The sequence below is a fragment of the Stigmatopora nigra genome, chromosome 18 (assembly GCF_051989575.1).
Source record: "Stigmatopora nigra isolate UIUO_SnigA chromosome 18, RoL_Snig_1.1, whole genome shotgun sequence".
NCBI classification, from domain to species: Eukaryota; Metazoa; Chordata; class Actinopteri; order Syngnathiformes; family Syngnathidae; genus Stigmatopora; species Stigmatopora nigra.
In genome coordinates, this window is record NC_135525.1 from 5,878,868 (window position 1) to 5,897,477 (window position 18,610).

At 38.2% G+C, this 18,610-nt stretch overlaps 2 protein-coding genes across 3 annotated transcripts in view; one reads left to right on the plus strand and one right to left on the minus strand.

Annotated features, from left to right (window-relative positions):
* Window positions 1-18,610, plus strand: part of LOC144211376 (vesicle-fusing ATPase-like) — a 19,150-nt gene continuing 540 nt past the window's right edge. The window contains exons 1-21 of one of the 2 annotated variants that reach the window (XM_077738560.1): window positions 1-143; window positions 928-1,013; window positions 1,082-1,178; window positions 1,719-1,758; window positions 2,254-2,420; window positions 2,513-2,620; window positions 2,772-2,847; window positions 3,639-3,794; window positions 5,188-5,387; window positions 6,468-6,633; window positions 6,977-7,051; window positions 7,140-7,327; window positions 7,968-8,084; window positions 8,160-8,316; window positions 9,124-9,257; window positions 9,425-9,491; window positions 9,574-9,653; window positions 10,970-11,104; window positions 11,182-11,295; window positions 13,395-13,450; window positions 14,374-14,419. In XM_077738560.1, the coding sequence (XP_077594686.1) occupies window positions 132-143; window positions 928-1,013; window positions 1,082-1,178; window positions 1,719-1,758; window positions 2,254-2,420; window positions 2,513-2,620; window positions 2,772-2,847; window positions 3,639-3,794; window positions 5,188-5,387; window positions 6,468-6,633; window positions 6,977-7,051; window positions 7,140-7,327; window positions 7,968-8,084; window positions 8,160-8,316; window positions 9,124-9,257; window positions 9,425-9,491; window positions 9,574-9,653; window positions 10,970-11,104; window positions 11,182-11,295; window positions 13,395-13,448 (2,229 nt within the window). In that variant the 5' untranslated portion in view covers window positions 1-131 and the 3' untranslated portion in view covers window positions 13,449-13,450; window positions 14,374-14,419. Of the gene's footprint in view, window positions 144-927; window positions 1,014-1,081; window positions 1,179-1,718; window positions 1,759-2,253; window positions 2,421-2,512; window positions 2,621-2,771; window positions 2,848-3,638; window positions 3,795-5,187; window positions 5,388-6,467; window positions 6,634-6,976; window positions 7,052-7,139; window positions 7,328-7,967; window positions 8,085-8,159; window positions 8,317-9,123; window positions 9,258-9,424; window positions 9,492-9,573; window positions 9,654-10,969; window positions 11,105-11,181; window positions 11,296-13,394; window positions 13,451-14,373; window positions 14,625-18,610 lie in introns of those variants that run through there. The other variant, XM_077738559.1, reaches the window with a different exon arrangement.
* Window positions 16,643-18,610, minus strand: part of wnt3 (wingless-type MMTV integration site family, member 3) — a 14,760-nt gene continuing 12,792 nt past the window's right edge. The window contains exons 3-4 of the mRNA XM_077738566.1: window positions 18,318-18,583; window positions 16,643-17,460 (exon numbers count right to left, since the gene is read on the minus strand). Coding sequence (XP_077594692.1) covers window positions 16,981-17,460; window positions 18,318-18,583 — 746 coding nt within the window. The 3' untranslated portion in view covers window positions 16,643-16,980. The remainder of the gene's footprint in view (window positions 17,461-18,317; window positions 18,584-18,610) is intronic.

Consider the following 18,610-nt stretch of genomic DNA (forward strand, 5'->3'; position numbering starts at 1 on the left):
GTCACGTGATACACAAGATCCCGTTTCATCTCGCGACACGTGATCAGTGTCGCTTGTACTGTCAGCGGAAGAAAAACTTCATATTTTCGTACACTTTAATCGACGGAATAAATAAGAAATTTAACACAAAGATGACGACAAGGGTGAGTGTCTGTGTCTCCCACGAACATTTTGTTTGAATAAACTGACTACCTAAAAGGTTAAAGTTGGTATTTTCCAGGGCCAAACAATTGCCATTCAAAAGTGTGCACTCCGGAAAGAAATCTTATGACTACATTCAGATGATCGGAGTAATCTGCTTTTTAGATGAGTGTCCGATTGTGTGAAAAACATTAAGAAGGACATTTTCTCGTTAGAAAAAAAGTTTGTAAACAATTTTAATTCTATTACAACAGAGATTAAGCAATGAGTGTTCACGTCAGCAGTATCATTTTCCACCTCCTTATGTGTACAAAATGTATATTTTCTCGTTTGGAGTGCAATGTGGCCTTTATTTTCGTTTTGTCTCAAACATTTACCAAATGCACATTTTTTCTCAATAAGAGATTGAGAGTATATCGAGTTTAATTAGTAAAATTAATTGTTCAACTTCCAGTTAAATTGGCGCAAGATGTTTACGTCATCAACAAACACAAATATACAACTTTTTCTCGTGAAAAATCCTAAATAAGGCTTTAAGCATAGACTTTCTTAAGTACACATAGACCAGGTTTTCTGTTAGAGTTTTAAACACAAACGTCTTTAATTAGAGTAAAGATCAGGAAATGTTTTTCACAATGCCAAGGTACCAGTATCATGCGACAATTATGATCCATTAAATCGACTGATACATGAAAAACTATTAATTCACACCCAGTATATACCTGGTAATGCACTTGCCAATATTTTTACGATCAACTTGTTTATTTATTTTCTTTTTCTGGTCAGCTGATGCAGGCAGCGCGATGCCCGACGGAGAAACTGTCGCTCACCAACTGCGCTGTCATCAACGAGAAGGAACCGGGGTTCGAACAGTGAGTTTTCATCCCATTTCTTAAGATGCTCGTGGTATGGATGTCTTTATTTCTTTTTTTCCTTGCAGACACGTGACTGTGCGGAATGTAACACACAAGTATGTTTTCACCTTAAAAACGCACCCAAGTGTCAACATGGGCAGCATCGCCTTCAGTTTGCCACAGGTATGATGCCTTTGCCATGCTGTTTTTTTGCAACGCTTTTTTTCCACTTACCATGTCATTTTTAGCTCCTATCAATCAAATGACTAATATTTCATCATTGCTTCATCTACCTTTGCTGTCATTTTACTCTCTTTACAATAATCTATTTTTGGGTTATCTTATTCTTACTTGCTGTCCTTTTTGTCTTATTTTAACACGGGCTGACACCACATCAGCACGCAGGTATTTTCTAACACTCTTAGTCCTATTCTGCCCTTCCCAGTTAAGATGGATTGGACATCTATACCTGTGTATGTATATGTATATGTATATGTGTATGTGTAATGTGTATGTGTGTGTGTGTGTGTGTGTGTGTGTATTGTGGATGTGTAATGTGGATGTGTAATGTGGATGTGTAATGTGTATGTGTAATGTGTGTGTGTAATGTGTGTGTGTATATAAATAAATTTAAAAAGTGAAAACCCCTCTAGAAACTGCTTATCTGACATTGTTTTAATTCAGGAGCAAATAATGCCTATTTTGTCTTCCTTTTCCGTACAGAGAAAATGGGCCGGTTTATCGATTGGACAAGAGGTAGAAGGTGAGCATAAATGATACTTAATAATCCTCTTAGTCATGCAATATTTCAAATATTTTACTTATTTAATCTATTAATCAAATGAATTGCATTGCTTTGTACAAAAAAGGTTTATCTTTTATTTAACTCCACATAAACTTATTTCAAATGAATTGAGAATGTATCTCCATCATTGGTATGTAATGAGTTAAACACTATGAAACAAATATATCTACTTTTAGAGAATTACTTTTGGCTGTAACCCATGTTAATTTTAGAATTTAGCTTTAAAAACAAATAAATAAGTTATTTATATCTATATAAAATGATATTAAAAAAATAATCCATTTGAATTGCTTTACGATGAAACAAAACCGTTTTACTTCCTCACTTCCATTGACAAGGAAAGGCGTCCAATTAGCAAGTCTTTTACATGTTAGCGATGGATATAGTCTGTTTCGCTACCATGGCGATAGTCATTCACTTATTTAAATGAGAGTACTCTTATTTATGTCGTAGTCTCCAACTACACATTCGACAAGTCCAGGCAGTGCCTCAGCTCCATGATGGTGGAGATCGACTTCCTACAGAAGAAAAACGCCGACAGCAACCTATACGACTCTGACGTGATGGCCACTGACTTCATCCAGCAGTTCAACCAGCAGGCCTTCACGATAGGGCAGCAGGTACTAAATACTCCAACATTTCTTTGCCCCGAAACAACATTTGACACTTTCATTTATATATCAGCCTCTTTTTCTCATCTTAATATTTGTAGATGGTCTTTAAGTTTGGCGATAAACCATTTGAAGTGCTAGTAAAAGAGATGGAATGTATGGATCCCAGCATTTTGAAAGGAAACCAAGGCTCAAACAACAAAACAAAGGTGTCCTCATTTTTTTCACAGTGCTAGATTTGAAGAAAACTAAGAAAACAAAGTCTTTCAGTTGCAAATATGATGTTTAATTTATGGCTTATGGGCATTCCATAAATAGTTTCTAGTCAATAATCTCCATGATAATGTTTACCCCCTTTAGGTTGACATTGGGTTGTTGCTGGCCAACAGCCAGGTGATCTTCGAAAAGGCAGGGAATTCCTCCATGACGCTAATTGGTGAGTACAACAGGGAATTATTGTCGTCAATCATCTGTGATTTGTGTAAAGCAATTATATTAAGGACAATGGATCATTTTAAATAGTTGGAAATGTCATTGAAAACAAATGCATAGAGAAAATATTGGATTGGATAACTTTAGTCATCCCGTATTCGGGAAAATTAATTGTGACAGTAGCAAGGAGGAGGGGAATGCAGCTATAGGAGAAAAAAACAGTAGAGAATCTTAAACAAACTTCCACTGTACAAGTTTTAACATTATAAACAAACAGATAAGACCGAAAAAACATTTAAGACAGCCCCTCTTTTCAATAGTTTGGATACATTTACTTTAAAATTGTCAGCTGGCAGCATAGAAAAATAAGAAAAGGGACATTTTTATTGACATTTAATTCTCTTTGTACATACTCACACACCTATTTTCTTAGTTGAATTCTTTTATTTTATTTTTAATTATTTAAATTTCATTTATTCAATAATAGTATATGTTTATAATGTTTTTGTTGTCACTTGTATTCATTTATAATTCTTCCATATTCGCAGTACTCTTTGTGTCCACAAGAGGGCAACCAACTCTCATTTAGTGAAATTACTTCACTTTTTACATTACTCTGATAAATTAACGTTCCTCCACTTAGGTTGGTTGCTAAGTAAGAATATTTTCAAGAGCAAGTAATACATGAAAACCCAAAAAAAATACATGCTGTTTTGCAAGTGTAGTGTTTTCATAGTAAATGTCTTAAAATGTGCAATTCCTCCATTGACTCAAAATCCTTTGAACCCGCTTTAGGAAAATCCAAAACCAAAGAGTCCCGCCAATCCATCATTAGTCCAGATTGGAACTTTGAGAAAATGGGTATCGGGGGCCTGGACAAGGAGTTTTCCGACATCTTCCGCCGAGCGTTCGCCTCCCGAGTTTTTCCTCCAGAAATTGTGGAACAGATGGGTGAGTTCTCATTCAAAAAAAAAAAAGTTTATCTAGTAAGTTATTTGAAGTAAAGTATAGTATTATGTGGTGTCAAATCCATTCACACTTTGTGTAAATCCTTCAATCCAAACACACCTCTAAAGGTGAACGGATCATCTGTCATAATTGCAGATTAGCACGCAGGCGGGCATGTGACGTATGTCACATGATTCGCAACTCTTCATTTCTTTACTGTGACTCATCCGCCTGTCTTCATTACACATCAATTCTGATCCTGGGGCTTGTTCAGACCTGTTCAAAAAAACTTTTTTTTTTGTAAGATAAAATGGCTAATTGCCATTTCTAAACTCACCAAATTCTTTTTAAAAAAATATTATCTGTAGATGTACTTGTTGGCCTGCCATTACTTAAACGTCCTTCATCCAGTCAAAGTGGTTCAGACCACCATTGCCATTAATGGCACTGAAACATGAACGTTTTCAGTCAGATTTCTGAGGTTAAATGAATTGGACATCGATAAGTGGGAAAATAGAAAATGATTTTTTTTGTATACCTTCAAAAAATGACTAAACTGTGGGTATTTGTTTATTTCATCTGCTCTTTGTTATTGTTCCGATTATTATATGATAATTATTCATCAAAGTTAGGTTTAGTCTTTTGAATATTGACTCTGAAGTTTGTAGAAGCCATTTAGATTTTTCACTTCCTAAAATTTCAAACGATCTGGTCAATACTTTGTAGAAATCAACTTTAAAATAATAATCAAAAATTGTACTTATCTAAAATGACCAAACACTGAAATCAAAAAGCAACTTTTAATAACTGCTTTGGCTTATAGTATAAGCTCAAATTATCATTGAAAAACATAATGAATGCAGCCTTGTTTATAAATGTTTAAATACTATTTATGAATCGATCACGTAATTGATAATAATGTAATAATAGGATATTCATAATTATATATTTTTATAGCAAAAAAAAAAACTGAATTATTTCAACAATGTCCATTCTAGTCAATGACAGAATCTTTAAACTTTCTCAATGACGAAGGCGACCTTTTAGCCAAGCGGCCATGAGCTAAAATCAACCTTTGGCCGCGTCCAGCTGGCAATGGCCCTTAGATGTCACCAGCTGATAGTCAGCTTGGTAAAGGTAAAGATATCTAATTGGCCTTCTATGAGGAGCACAGGTGTTGACAGCAAGGGAGGGGAGGGGTCTACTCTGCACACTTTTCTGCCCAGAGTGTTGCTTTAAGAAGGAGTTTGAGCAGTCTCTCCCGTAAATGGCAGCCGAGATGGTTATCAGTGGGCCCCTCGATTAGCCCAAATGTCACGACGCAGGTGCAAACGGGGCCGCCATGAAAGCCACACTGTCCGAAGCTAAACACACATAACCGCTGTGTGTTTTTTAGGCTGCAAACACGTGAAGGGCATCCTGCTCTATGGCCCGCCGGGTTGTGGTAAGACCCTGATGGCGAGGCAGATCGGCAAAATGCTGAACGCCGGCGAGCCAAAGATCGTCAATGGGCCAGAGATACTCAACAAGTACGTGGGAGAGTCAGAGGCCAACGTCCGCAAGCTATTTGCTGATGCTGAGGATGAGCAGAAAAGGGTGAGGGATGCCGTTAATGTTGAAAAAAAGACAACCAGAACATTTTCTCATAATTGTCCAGTGTTGATGTTTACAATCATTGTTGCACAACTATATCGTGAAATTCACATGAAATCAAATTTCATATATTTGCACTAAAATCCAAGTTATAGTTTGTTTTTCATACATTCAATTACTTCATGTTAATACAATAGAAGATGCCATTAATTCACAAAAATTAGTATTTGTATTGACACATGTATTGGGGTCATTCATGAACAAGAAAAATGACTTAATTCAAGTTTTTTTGACATACACTGCCTAAAACTAGTGAGATCAATAAAGTCTTCCGTCATTCAGTTCGTTAATATTTAGCACTTTTGTGAATTCAAGCTTTATTGTCAAGTTTCTTCTAATTAGGCTTGAAAATGACTTGTTAAAAAATTAGATTACTCAGCCTAGACCCAATATGTTTTACATTTTGATTAATTGTTTAGATTCCATATAATATCTAAAAAAAAAAAAATCTCAAAAAAATCAACCAAATTCAGTTTTTAATTCTCCTATTTCTCATATTTACACATAAATCTTTCAAATTGTATTTACTTTATTTTAATATCAAAACAAACCATAATAAAAACAGACTCATTCTGGACAAAACAATGATTACATTTCTTTTTAGCCAAAAAACAACCAAATCCAGTGTTTATTTCCGTGGGGCACTGGAAATGATCTCGCCACGGTCCTTGAATTTGACACCTGTGATCTCATTGCACAAAAACAAAGTCATTTCTTCAGGAGTGGACAGATCTGCCCTTTAGGGGAGACGATAATAACTTGGTGGTCCGTTTGGACAGTGAGACACTAAATGCATTAAATCTCAGTCTTCACCACCTAATGAGGTGCTTTTTTTTTTACTTACGCAGCTGCAGATGTGTGGATGGAAGGAAACCCCCTTCAGCTTGTTGCTTTTCCACCACTAATTGTAAATGATGATAGAAATGTGCCATTTAACAGTTCATACATGTTAAGTTTCACTATTTAGCTATCCAAAGAACTTAAAATGTATGCAATAAAAAAATATATATATTCTTTCAATAGTTGGGGCCCAACAGCGGCCTTCACATCATCATTCTGGATGAGATTGACGCCATTTGCAAGCAGCGAGGCACCATGGCGGGCAGCTCGGGCGTGCACGACACGGTAGTCAACCAGCTGCTGTCCAAGATGGATGGCGTAGAGCAACTCAACAACATCCTGGTTATTGGTAAATTCTCTTACAATGTCTTCCCAAAAAGGTTTTAAATTCAGATAATAATAATAATAATCGGACATAGGCTTTGTTGTCATAATCAACAACAAAAGCCTAATTGTCATCATACGTAATTGGTAGTGCTTCTCCATAAGGTGTGTTTTCTTGGCAAAAGACCCAAATAAGTGAAATAAATGCATTTTTAAGGGGTTATGGATATGTTATAGAATTAATTGATGATTATTTTTTCATGTGGTGCTTAACCTTCATAAGAAACTACTTCACCACCACTTATGGAATTCACCATATGAGCAATTTGAGGCCGCATATGCATGCGTCTGTTCTTTGTGCATTTCAGGAATGACCAATAGGCCAGACTTGATTGATCAGGCCTTGCTCCGACCTGGAAGACTGGAGGTCAAGATGGAAATCGGTAAGAGCGCTTCAAGCAGCGGTGTCAATAAAAGTGACTTAAAGAAATGAGTCTAGGCGGCTCAAAAACTCCCGCTTTCCGCTTCCAGGGCTTCCGGATGAGAAGGGCCGCCTTCAGATCTTGAACATCCACACGGCGAAAATGCGGCAGTTCAAGCTGCTTGCCAGCGATGTGGATGTCAAGGAACTCGCCGTGGAGACTAAAAACTACAGTGGCGCTGAACTGGAAGGCCTCGTCAGGGCAGCACAGTCCACTGCAATGAACAGACACATTAAGGTAAACATTTCACTCATTCATCTTTGGACATTAGGAAGCTTGTTGATCAACTTTCTTAATTTGAGTGTTCTAAAAGTCCAATCCTAATGTTATAGTCATTTTAAAACAGTTCATCTGTAAATCACCGAGTTCCCACAAAAAAAAACTAACAATACTTCAAATTTAAAAATGAATAATCCATTTTTATTTTTTAATCTTTACTTTATTACTTTAATATTTGCCCATAAGAACCTTGTTAAACAATTAAGACTACAAATTAATTTGGCTTGACTTACTTTACATTAGCATCATACATCCGTCAAATTCTTCAGTATGACTCCTAGGAGTACAAACAAATATACAAAATAAATAAAATATTTAAAAAAAAAAACATATTACCCAAATTTTGGAAATAAAGTGCACCTTAAAGCCCGCAAAATACTGTCGACTGCCGTTAATATTCTGTTGATTTCATGAGAAAACAGCTTCTTATCATGTTAAAGTTCAAGTCTATCCAGCTGACACAACACTTGAACACACACTCGGGGCAGATATTACCGGGCGTTGACACACCAGGGCGAGACGTCTGCTGCCCTGTCCGTGTGAGCTTGTATTCTTCGCCATCTGACCTTGGTGCGCTGGGAATGTGTGTGTCTGTTAGGCGAGCGACACGGTGGGGGTCAATATCGATACGTCGGAGATCAATATCGATACGGCGGAGAAGCTGCAGGTCAGCAGGCTGGACTTTATGGCCTCCTTAAACAATGACATTAAACCGGTAAGTCAGAAGCCTGAAAACATGCAAAGTTGATCTGACCATGAATGATGCCAAGCCTCTCTTCCTCCTCCCCAGGCGTTCGGCTCCAACCAGGAAGACTACTCCAGCTACATCATGAACGGCATCGTCCGCTGGGGCGACCCGGTGTTGGCTGTGTTGGAGGACGCAGAACTGCTAGTGCAGCAGACAAAGAATAGCGAACACACGCCGCTGGTGTCGGTGCTCTTAGAGGGTAACATGCACTGCTAGAACTGAAAATGTGGTGCTCGGACGTTTGGTGGCCGTTTTTTTGGTCCCTTTTGGTCGCCGGTCAAATGATGATAGAGAGTTTACTGTTGAAGCCAGCTCTCAAAATTATATTCACGAGAGTTTAATATCTAAGCGAAAGAGCTTAATATCTAAGAGAGAGAGTTTAATATCTAAGAGAGGGAGTTTAATATCTAAGTACTGTTTAATATCTTAGTACTGGTTAATATCTAAGTACTGTCTAATATCTGAGTACTGTTTAATATCTAAGTACTGTTTAATATCTAAGTACTGTTTAATATCTAAGTACTGTTTAATATCTAAGTACTGTTTAATATCTAAGTACTGTCTAATATCTGAGTACTGTTTAATATCTAAGTACTGTTTAATATCTAAGTACTGTTTAATATCTAAGTACTGTTTAATATCTAAGAGAAAGAGCTTAATATCTAAGAGAGAAAGTTTAATATCTAAGAGAGAGTTTAATATCTAAGAGAGAGAGTTTAATATCTAAGAGAGAGAGTTTAATATCTAAGAGAGAGAGTTTAATATCTAAGTACTGTTTAATATCTAAGTACTGTTTAATATCTAAGTACTGTTTAATATCTAAGTACTGTTTAATATCTAAGTACTGTTTAATATCTAAGTACTGTTTAATATCTAAGTACTGTTTAATATCTAATTACTGTTTAATATCTAAGTACATTTGACCGGCGACCAAACATCCGGTCACGCAAAATGCTGGTCTGAAAAGAAGCTGGGAAAGACGTTTAATGTGAGTTGTGTAACGCAGGTCCGCCCAACAGTGGGAAAACAGCCTTGGCGGCCAAAATCGCTGAAGATTCGCAGTTCCCACTCATCAAGATTTGCTCACCTGATAAGATGATAGGATACTCCGAGATCGCCAAATGTCAAGCCATTAAAGAGGTTATTATGATGAACTTTTTTTTTGCGGGTGGGAATTGTGTATACAACTATTTGCAAATATTTATTCAGTATTTAGTTTGAAAAATGTTTACCCCAATATTTGCAGATAATGTATTTCTTGCGACTTATTAGTTTTATCTGCTGACTGCTTTGTTTCCTCTTTTCAGATATTTGAAGCCGCTTACAAGTCACAGCTGAGTTGTGTGGTCGTGGACGACATTGAACGCTTGCTGGGTAAGCCAACCGCAGCCACCGACCTTGTAAATTTGGTACTTCATCTTCAGTATACATATTGATTTTTGTCTGGTGATTTCAGACTTTGTTGACATCGGGCCTCGCTTCTCCAACCTGGTGCTGCAGGCTCTGCTGGTCCTTCTGAAGAAGGCCCCTCCTAAGGTAAGTTGTTTGGGGGTCACTCCATCCATGGTTGAATGCTAAAATTTTATATTTGATATAAAAAAAATGCTCAAAAATACCATTTTTGGTGCTATGATAATACAATCCTACATTTTTGGGAGTGTTTCTCCATTGCTGTTTTTATTTTGTACTTCTACAGTAGTACAGTAGATGTTTTAAAAAGTTTTCATTTTAATCGAATGGGAAACATTTCTTTAAAAATTCATAATACAACGAGCAAATGAATGGAGAAAAAAACACTAAATTGCAAAGTATTGGTAATGGTAGTCATTGTTTTTGAGAACCAAACGAAAGAGAAAGTCACAGTTAAACACTTTAAATGTATTTCTTCATGTATAAATGATTTATGCATAACAACAATATACATCCAGTTCATTTAAACAGGTAAAATGGCTGTGAATACTAATATGGCATAATATTAGTATTAGTAGTAGTATTAGTAATCTCAGGTAAACTCCGGAAGTGCAAAAACAATAACTGAATAGGGATACTTTTCCAATCAAACATCCTATCCGGATCCAACATTTCAGCACGGATACGGCAGAAAGAGGGCGACAGATAGCGACTGGCGTGAAAGCTCGTTAGCGATTGCGGGGAACGGCGGTCCCGAGAGCTGCGGGTTGGCCAATGAGCCGCATGTGCATGAGAAGCGGCGGCCGGGCTCAGCGGGGCGCCGGCCCCAGGAGAATAGCCCGCGTGAGAGAGCCGAGACCTGGCAGCGCCGCCGCCTGTGTGGCACCTCATCTGCATGCAGCGTGGCAACCCCCCACGCCACGGGGGTGCGGACGGCCGCCATAATCCCCCCCCCCCCATCCGCTTACCGCTCTCCTGCCGATCTGCCTTCTCCTTGTCCTCTTCTTGGCTCACGTTCGCCTTTATGTCATTTGTCCTCGTCAAATGAAAAAATCAGTTATTTCTACATGTCTGACAGGCAAAAATAAGTCTCATGGCAGGTGATAGACGTCCAATTTGTTAAACGCCAAAACATTCACAGTTCAAATTGAACAACATCCCTGAATACCGTATTTTCACGACTATAAGGCGCACTTAAAGGTCTTAAATTTTCTCCGAAATAGACAAGGTGCCTTATAATTCATTGTGCTTTATATATGGGAAAAAAATAAAATGTGTTATTCGTTGAGGGTGCGCCTTATAATGTGGTGCGCCCTATAGTGTGGTGCGCCCTATAGTGTGGTGCGCCCTATAGTGTGGTGCGCCTTATAGTGTGGTGCGCCTTATAGTGTGGTGCACCTTATAGTTGTGAAAATATATTAAGTTTGTCACTTGCATTTCAGGGCCGCAAGCTGCTAATCATCGGCACCAGCAGTCGCAAAGAGATCCTCAAGGAGATGGAGATGCTCAATGCCTTCAGCACTGTTGTCCACGTTTCCAACATTTCCAACAGCGAGCAGCTAATTGAGGCCTTGGAGGTAGTGTGCGACCGCACACATATACACAGAATATGCCCTGCTAAAAGGCTAACTTTTGCAATTTTCTTACTCTCAAGCTGCTGGGAAGCTTCCAGGAGAAAGAAAGGGCGGCCATCGCCGCTGCTGTCAAAGGCCAGAAACTCTGGATCGGCATTAAGAAGTTAATTATGCTCGTTGAAATGGCTGCACAGGTAGGACTGAATTATTTCTATTTTTTTTTTAGTTCATTTTTATTTTTAAGAAGTTGATCATACTCATTGAAATGGCTGCATAGGTAGGAGAGAGTTATTTAGATTTTTGTTTATTTTATTTTTTTATTAAATCTATGCTTTTTAAAAATATATATATATATATATTTAATACCAAAAAAGTAGTCAAGTTTGGCTCACACAATTGAAGCATTCTGTGAATCCAGTAATTTATGATGTCATTTTTTATTCCCAAAACTGTTTTTTTCACTTTGCTGGAATTTGGGTGCATTGTGGGTATTCATTTTCAAGTTGATGTTGGAGAAAAGGCCAAAAAGTTGAATCAATTTAATTTAGATATATTCAAATAATCAAATGATAACAATACCTGACTAAGAAACAAATCTTTTTAAAGGATGGCACACACATGGCTTATGAGTAATGAATCCGAATCAATAAATAACTATTGCGATGAAATTGAGCGCTTCCCGTCGTCCCCTCCACATCTGGTCGCCAGAGCGTCCCCGCCGCCGCTGCTCGCAAACCACCAAGTGTCCAATCCCATCCCAGGAAAAAAATGCGTGCGGCTACGCTGGATGATTTGTTGCAAACGCTTCCACTTCCACACGCGCCTACTTGCCGTCCAAGCAACGTTTATCTGTCCCGATTCACGGGACGCTTCCCGAAAGTGTCCCCCAGTGTCCTTGGGGTTTTTAAACCACATGTGCATTTCATTCAGGAAAACGCCCCCCGCCCCACCTCCCAGAGGTGTTTGTCATAAGGCCCACTGGGGCTTGCGGTTTGGCCTTCCATTTGCATTCTCATACGTTTTTTAGTAACTTTTTTTTTCATGAAATATTCTCATTTTTTACAAGCGTTGACGTTTTTAAACCGCGGTTCGCTTTCTGAATTCCACAAGTTCGGAGCTATCATTTTTGTCTGGGGTTATTACTTTGGGTTCAATTCATTTGTAGTATATTTTCAAATCTTAATTATATAAATATTTATAGATTTTTTATATTTTAGGCAAGGACAGTATCTTTGGTTTTAGTACCTTTTTTAGATTAATGAATTGCATCTATCATTTTCTTATGTATTCTGGGTTTGGGCCAACATACATGGCTTTGCTACCATTGGAACAATTCTTTAAAAAAGACTTTTTATATATATATATATGTGTGTATATGCATGTATATATGTGTATATATACATGTATATATGTGTATATATGCATGTATATATGCATGTATGTGTGTATGTATGCATGTATATGTGTGTATATATGTGTGTATATATGCATGTATATATGTGTATATATGCATGTATATATGTGTATATATGCATGTATATGTGTATATATGTATATATGCATGTATATGTGTATATATGTATATATGCATGTATATGTGTATATATGTATATATGCATGTATATGTGTATATATGTATATATGCATGTATATGTGTATATATGTATATATGCATGTATATGTGTATATATGTATATATGCATGTATATGTGTATATATGTATATATGCATGTATATGTGTATATATGTATATATGCATGTATATGTGTATATATGTATATATGCATGTATGTGTATATATGTATATATGCATCTATATGTGTATATATGTATATATGCATGTATATGTGTATATATGTATATATGCATGTATATGTGTATATATGTATATATGCATGTATATGTGTATATATGTATACATGCATGTATATATGTATGTGTTTACGTGCATACGTGTATATGTGTATACGTGTATACGTGTATATGTATATATATATATATATATACACTACAGATCGATACATAACACAATGGAGCATGATATAAGAATTTTGTCCTTTTTAAAAGAGATCTTTATTTGATCTTTAATTGAAAGTATTGTACGGACCACTCTGGATGTTGCATAATTGCCCTAAGCATGTCGTGCACTCTGCTGGTTCTGAACCCGGCGACATTTTCATTCCCTGGTGGTCATGGCAACTTCCTTGCATTTTGGGATGGACGAGAATCTCCAATTCACCGAGGATCCCAAGTGAAGGTAAGACTCTCATGTTCTCGTCTGTGTGTTTTGTAGATGGACAAGCAGTACAGAGTTAGCAAGTTTTTGAGTCTGCTGCGAGACGAATGACTGTAAGTGTTTCAGCTCGACCATTTTGGGGCCTTGAAACACTAAAGCAGGCAATTTGATCTTAATTTATAGCCCATTGGTTGACAATGATGGCTTCATGGATCTTGCAGTGGAGCACATGTTAGCTAGAGATGGACACAGTAATAGTTTAGTTGCGCTGGGCATCTTCTCCATATGAACTGGGAAGTAGAGCAGTGAAAAAAATGTCATTCTTCCCTCCCACTTTAAGTTGATTGGACATCTGCTTGTGACATTCAATTTCTCAGCAAATTGCCGTCAATAGCACAGAGAGTTTTATATATATATATATATATATATATATATATATATATATATATATATATATATATATATATATATATATATATATATATATATATATATATATATATATATATATATATATATATATATATATATATATATATATATATATATATATATTCATATATTATTATGATAAAGATTATCCTGATTGAAGCAACTACATTATATGCAAGAATGGTTAAATATAATGTACTAGTAGTGTCGTAGTAGTGAGAATGTTGACAAGTTTGTCTTGAATGGAATTTAATGTATTTACAAAAGGGGTCAAACTAAATTCAATCCCAAAATGGTATTTTGGAATAATCCATCATTTGTGCCACCACTGAACAAAACACATTTGCCAAACAAGAATTCAACAAAAATAATTCATCACTCTCAACAAACCACTATTTTGGCCGATATCACCCCTGCTACATGTCTCAATTAACATGTCAGTGTTGTCATATTATGAGTCCTAAATTAATCAGTGGTGGCACGAATGTTTGTGATTGAATTGTAACTGAACCTGCTTTGTGTTTCTGAGCCCTGAGCAAAAATACATACATATTTAACCCTGCTCTCAATATGACCACCTTCTCCTTTGCCATTTCCCCTGTAGACCTCATTTGTGACCATGTAAAGAACCGAGGCCGTAAAAAGAAGAGGTAAGAAGACAACAGACTCGGGTTTTGTGCAAGATCTGTTCATTTGTAATAATTGCTGATCAGGGATATCATTTTATATGTAAAAAAACAAACAAACAAAACTCATTTATACACGTGATCATTCCTTGCACCTCCATGTCTTATGTTATATACTCGCGTCGCTTTTGTTTTATGAATAAATTAACTATGTGACTGCAAAGTCCAATCTGTAGTTTTACTTCTCTTTTTTTTCTATTTACAAAGGTTTTTATTTGCTTACCTTAACTTAAAGTTAAGCAAATAGTTTTACCTCATTTGCCAGTGTGATCCATTCGTGAAACCAAAAACGGACACGACAGTGTTATTCAAATATATAATCTCGCTTCAGTCATATAGATATATACATTGTACAATAAATAATATTTATAAAAACATAACATTTACGATTATAAAATCAAAAGGGAATTATTCACTTTTTTTATCCCTTTGAGAACATTTGTACAAAACTTTGGATGTAGCGGGTGGGGAGGGCGAGGGGGAGAGGAGGGGGAGGAACAGGAAGTTTTTGTGTGGTGGTTTGTGGTTTTAGAGTAAATTATGTGTCTCGCTCAGTGCCACAAAGGTCGGAGTTACTCAAAAGTACAATTTTTATCTGGTTAAGCTCATTCAAAAAGGCATCATTTTTTCATAAGTTAAAAATAATTTTGATATTTAATTTATGGTCTTGAAACAATGTTTTTTGTTAATTTGTGGTGTTCCTCAAATCTCAAAAACATATGTCAAATATATTGATTTTAATTGCATCCAAATTGAAGTTTTTTTGCCTTGTGTTTTCATGCAAATTTTATATTGCTGCCAAATTCTTACATTTCAACTGTCAATGATGACTAATGAGTTAAGCTTGATGACCTAATTTGATATTATTAATAATGTTTCCCAAATGTGGTGAAATAATAGAGTATCTCATCCAGGTGCAAAGGTAAGTTTTGAGTAAACTCTTACCCCCAAAACTTTCACTTTTGCTGTTGTTAAATTGTCAATTGTCTGTTTGTTTAAATTGTACATATTTTTGTCATAAATGTTCAATGGACTTGAATGAAATGTGATATAGTATAGTATTGCCAAATGCTCATTTTAGTTGTGCACATACGTAATCACACAACTCACAAACATTTGGTTTTGTGATGCCCTTGTCAAAAAAATACAATTATTTAATTATGTACCTACAATACATGGTCACAAAGTGCCCATGAGGCCGAATCAGACCCCCTAGCGGACCACTTCTGGCCCGCGGGCTTCACCTTTGACACCTTTGCTGTAAATTGTTCCTAGATTGGAGCGTAGAGTAAGTTGTTCCACTCTTTGTGCCCTGCAATTGGCTGGCAACCAATTCGGGGTTTCCCGTTCCTCGTCCTTATAGTCAGTTGGGATATACTCCAGCACCCCCCACCCCTTGTGACCCTTGTGAGGATCATCGGAACGTAAAATGAATGAGCAATGAGTGACAACCGCTGCTCTGAACACCCGCCAGCATTTATGCTGCAATCGTTTTAACGCTAAACGTGCTGAAGCTTGACTTGTTTATGCCACTTGGTTATTTTTTGCGCGCCTTAACAAAAAAAAAATCTTTTCCAATCATTTCTAGAATGAAGCTGAGTTCGTTCAGATCATGTGGGGTGGTGTTGTGGAATGAGCTTACCTGTTCGCACACATGCCCCCCCTCCCTCCCTCCCGCATACCTGCAATCCCGGCCGAATGCTAACATGTCAGCAATGCGGGGGCCGTAAAGAAAAAAATTGGGACGCTCATCCGCTCAGTAGTTTAAAAGACCCGCAATTTTGTTCAGTAGTTAACACAGAAAAATGCCTTTCACTTCTCTCAGGCCGCCCACTTAGGCAACTGTTTTTTTTTAAAGTTTTTTTTTTTTTTTTAAGAGGTTGATTTAGTTTTTAAAATAATCGTAGTTATAGAACGCTTACGAAAAAGTGAGGTGTCTTTGGTTTATCGGATGGAACTTGAATTTTAGCATAAAACAAACAAGGTAGACGATCCAACAATGACTTACAAACACACGGGGTTTAAATAGACAGACAAGGGTTGATTATAAAGTACAAATACCAGATCACATGGGGGGGGGGGGGGGCATGAGGGACACAATAGGCAAAAAAAGCATGCAAACCAACCAAAACCCAAACTAACCTTATCAGTTTTTGCTCTATTCCTTATTTTTAGTCCTGTATGTTCAATTTTTAGAATGATTCTGCTTCATTAAAAAAGCACAGCGTTATTATTTTTTTTACCCAAAAACCCTCACTTTTTGTAAGCCTGAATCCAACCACAGTGATTGGACTTGAGGTGTTAGATGTTTTTTTAATTGGAACTCCAAAGCAATAGTCTTTGTTTGTTCGGACTGCATTTATGTGTAACTGTACATGCGGTTGGCACAGAGGGGGAAATAAATAAAGACAACAGGGTGGGAAGTCAATCTCGGGGAGAATCGCAAGCATCCAGTGGGTGGAGAGCGCAAAAATAGTCCGGGAGGTGCTCGTAGTCTGGTCTATAGCCCCCCTCACCTCCCCCGTTCACTTGCAGGTGTGCACGTCGTAAACACGTGTACACTCCTGGCAACTGACGTAGCAGCACCAATGGAAAATGCAGTGGCACTTTTCCTTGCGTTTCTCAGTTCGGGTATTGTGCCCGCGACCACAACACAGCAAGTCGCATCCCTCGATGCCGTGCGACGATACGTTGCAGGCGCGGTCCCGCGTCCCGAAGGATCCCGTCTCTTGGTTGGGCTCACAGAAGTTAGGCGAACCCTCGTAGTAGACCAGGTCACGTTCAGTGGGGTGCTTGAAGAAGTTGTACTTGACGCGTAGGGTTTCTACCCAGCCTCGCGATTCGCGGTGTTTCTCCACCACCATTTCCGAGGCGCTGTCGTACTTGTCCTTCAGGTAGTCGCCCAGCATGCGGAAATCGGGTTGCGCCCACCAGCAGGTCTTGACCTCGCAGCTGCCTGATAGACCGTGACACTTGCAGCGTAGATGCATGTGGTCCAGAATGGTCTAAGCGACACATAGCGGTAGATAAGTTAAAAAAATGCCAATGCAGTGATATGACTAAGAAAGAGAGATGGAATCCCAGATAGAGAGAAACATTTCCAAGCCTGCGGTCATGCATACTTGACAACTGCAGAGGTTTGATGCCGTCCAAATTCTTCCTTTGCTGTACAAGAGTGGATTTCTAAGCCATTTTTAGTACTTGAGATTGCAGACTTTCTTAAAATGGTCTTTGAATTTGTGTAATTTGCGCTTTGGCAAAAAGCAGGAACGCAAAAACAGGCTACTTTTCGCAAATTGAAAGCAAAAACAGCCTACTTTTCGCAAATTGAACACAAAAAAAGGCTACTTTTTGCCAACTTTTGGAATTCATTATTCAACTGTGTTCATTTAGCCCCATAAATCGAGATTAAAATGTTTGATCTCTTAGTTTCTTTGAGAAAAGGATCCTTTTAACCCACTAAAACGCTGTAAAAGACTTTGAGGTGTAGCTACAAAGTCATTCTGTAGCTCACATCAGTCAATCACCCCAAGGCACGTACCGCCTTTTGTCATTCTTACATTCTATATTTAACCGAAAAATCCCCCGTGCACCTCAGCCTCCCGACAGACCTTGGACAGGTGACATCAAATCAGGGGCCTGAGGTGCCCCCCGCTTCCAATCAAAGCGAATCCAGGTGGCGAAAGGAATTGTAAAAACCTATTCCATGACGTCAGGCTTTCAGGGAGTTTTCGCTGTAGGTGTGTTCTGCGAAAACCATTCCGAGTTCAAACCCGAGCGTTAGCTAATCTTTCCAATGAAAGAAGACATCAATCACCCCTTGGAAGTTCTTATGGTTAACGTAACGTCAAGAAGTAATTACCGAACGTCCCGCTTCGTTGTTGTGGCGATTCATGGCCGAACGGGCGTCGGGTCGGTTTTCCCGGGCGTCGGCAAACTCCCGGGAAACCAGAACCCCGAATTCGGCGTCCTCGCTGCAGCCGCCCCACTTCCAACCTTCGCCGGGCGGTCCCTTGTGGTGGGAATCGCAGCCGCACATGGTGGACGTTCCCTCGGCGCAGGAACGCGTCACGGCGAAGGCCACGCCGGCCGAGGCGATGGCGTGGACAAACGCCGACTCTCTGGTTGCTGCGGGAGACGGAGGCCGGGTGGTAA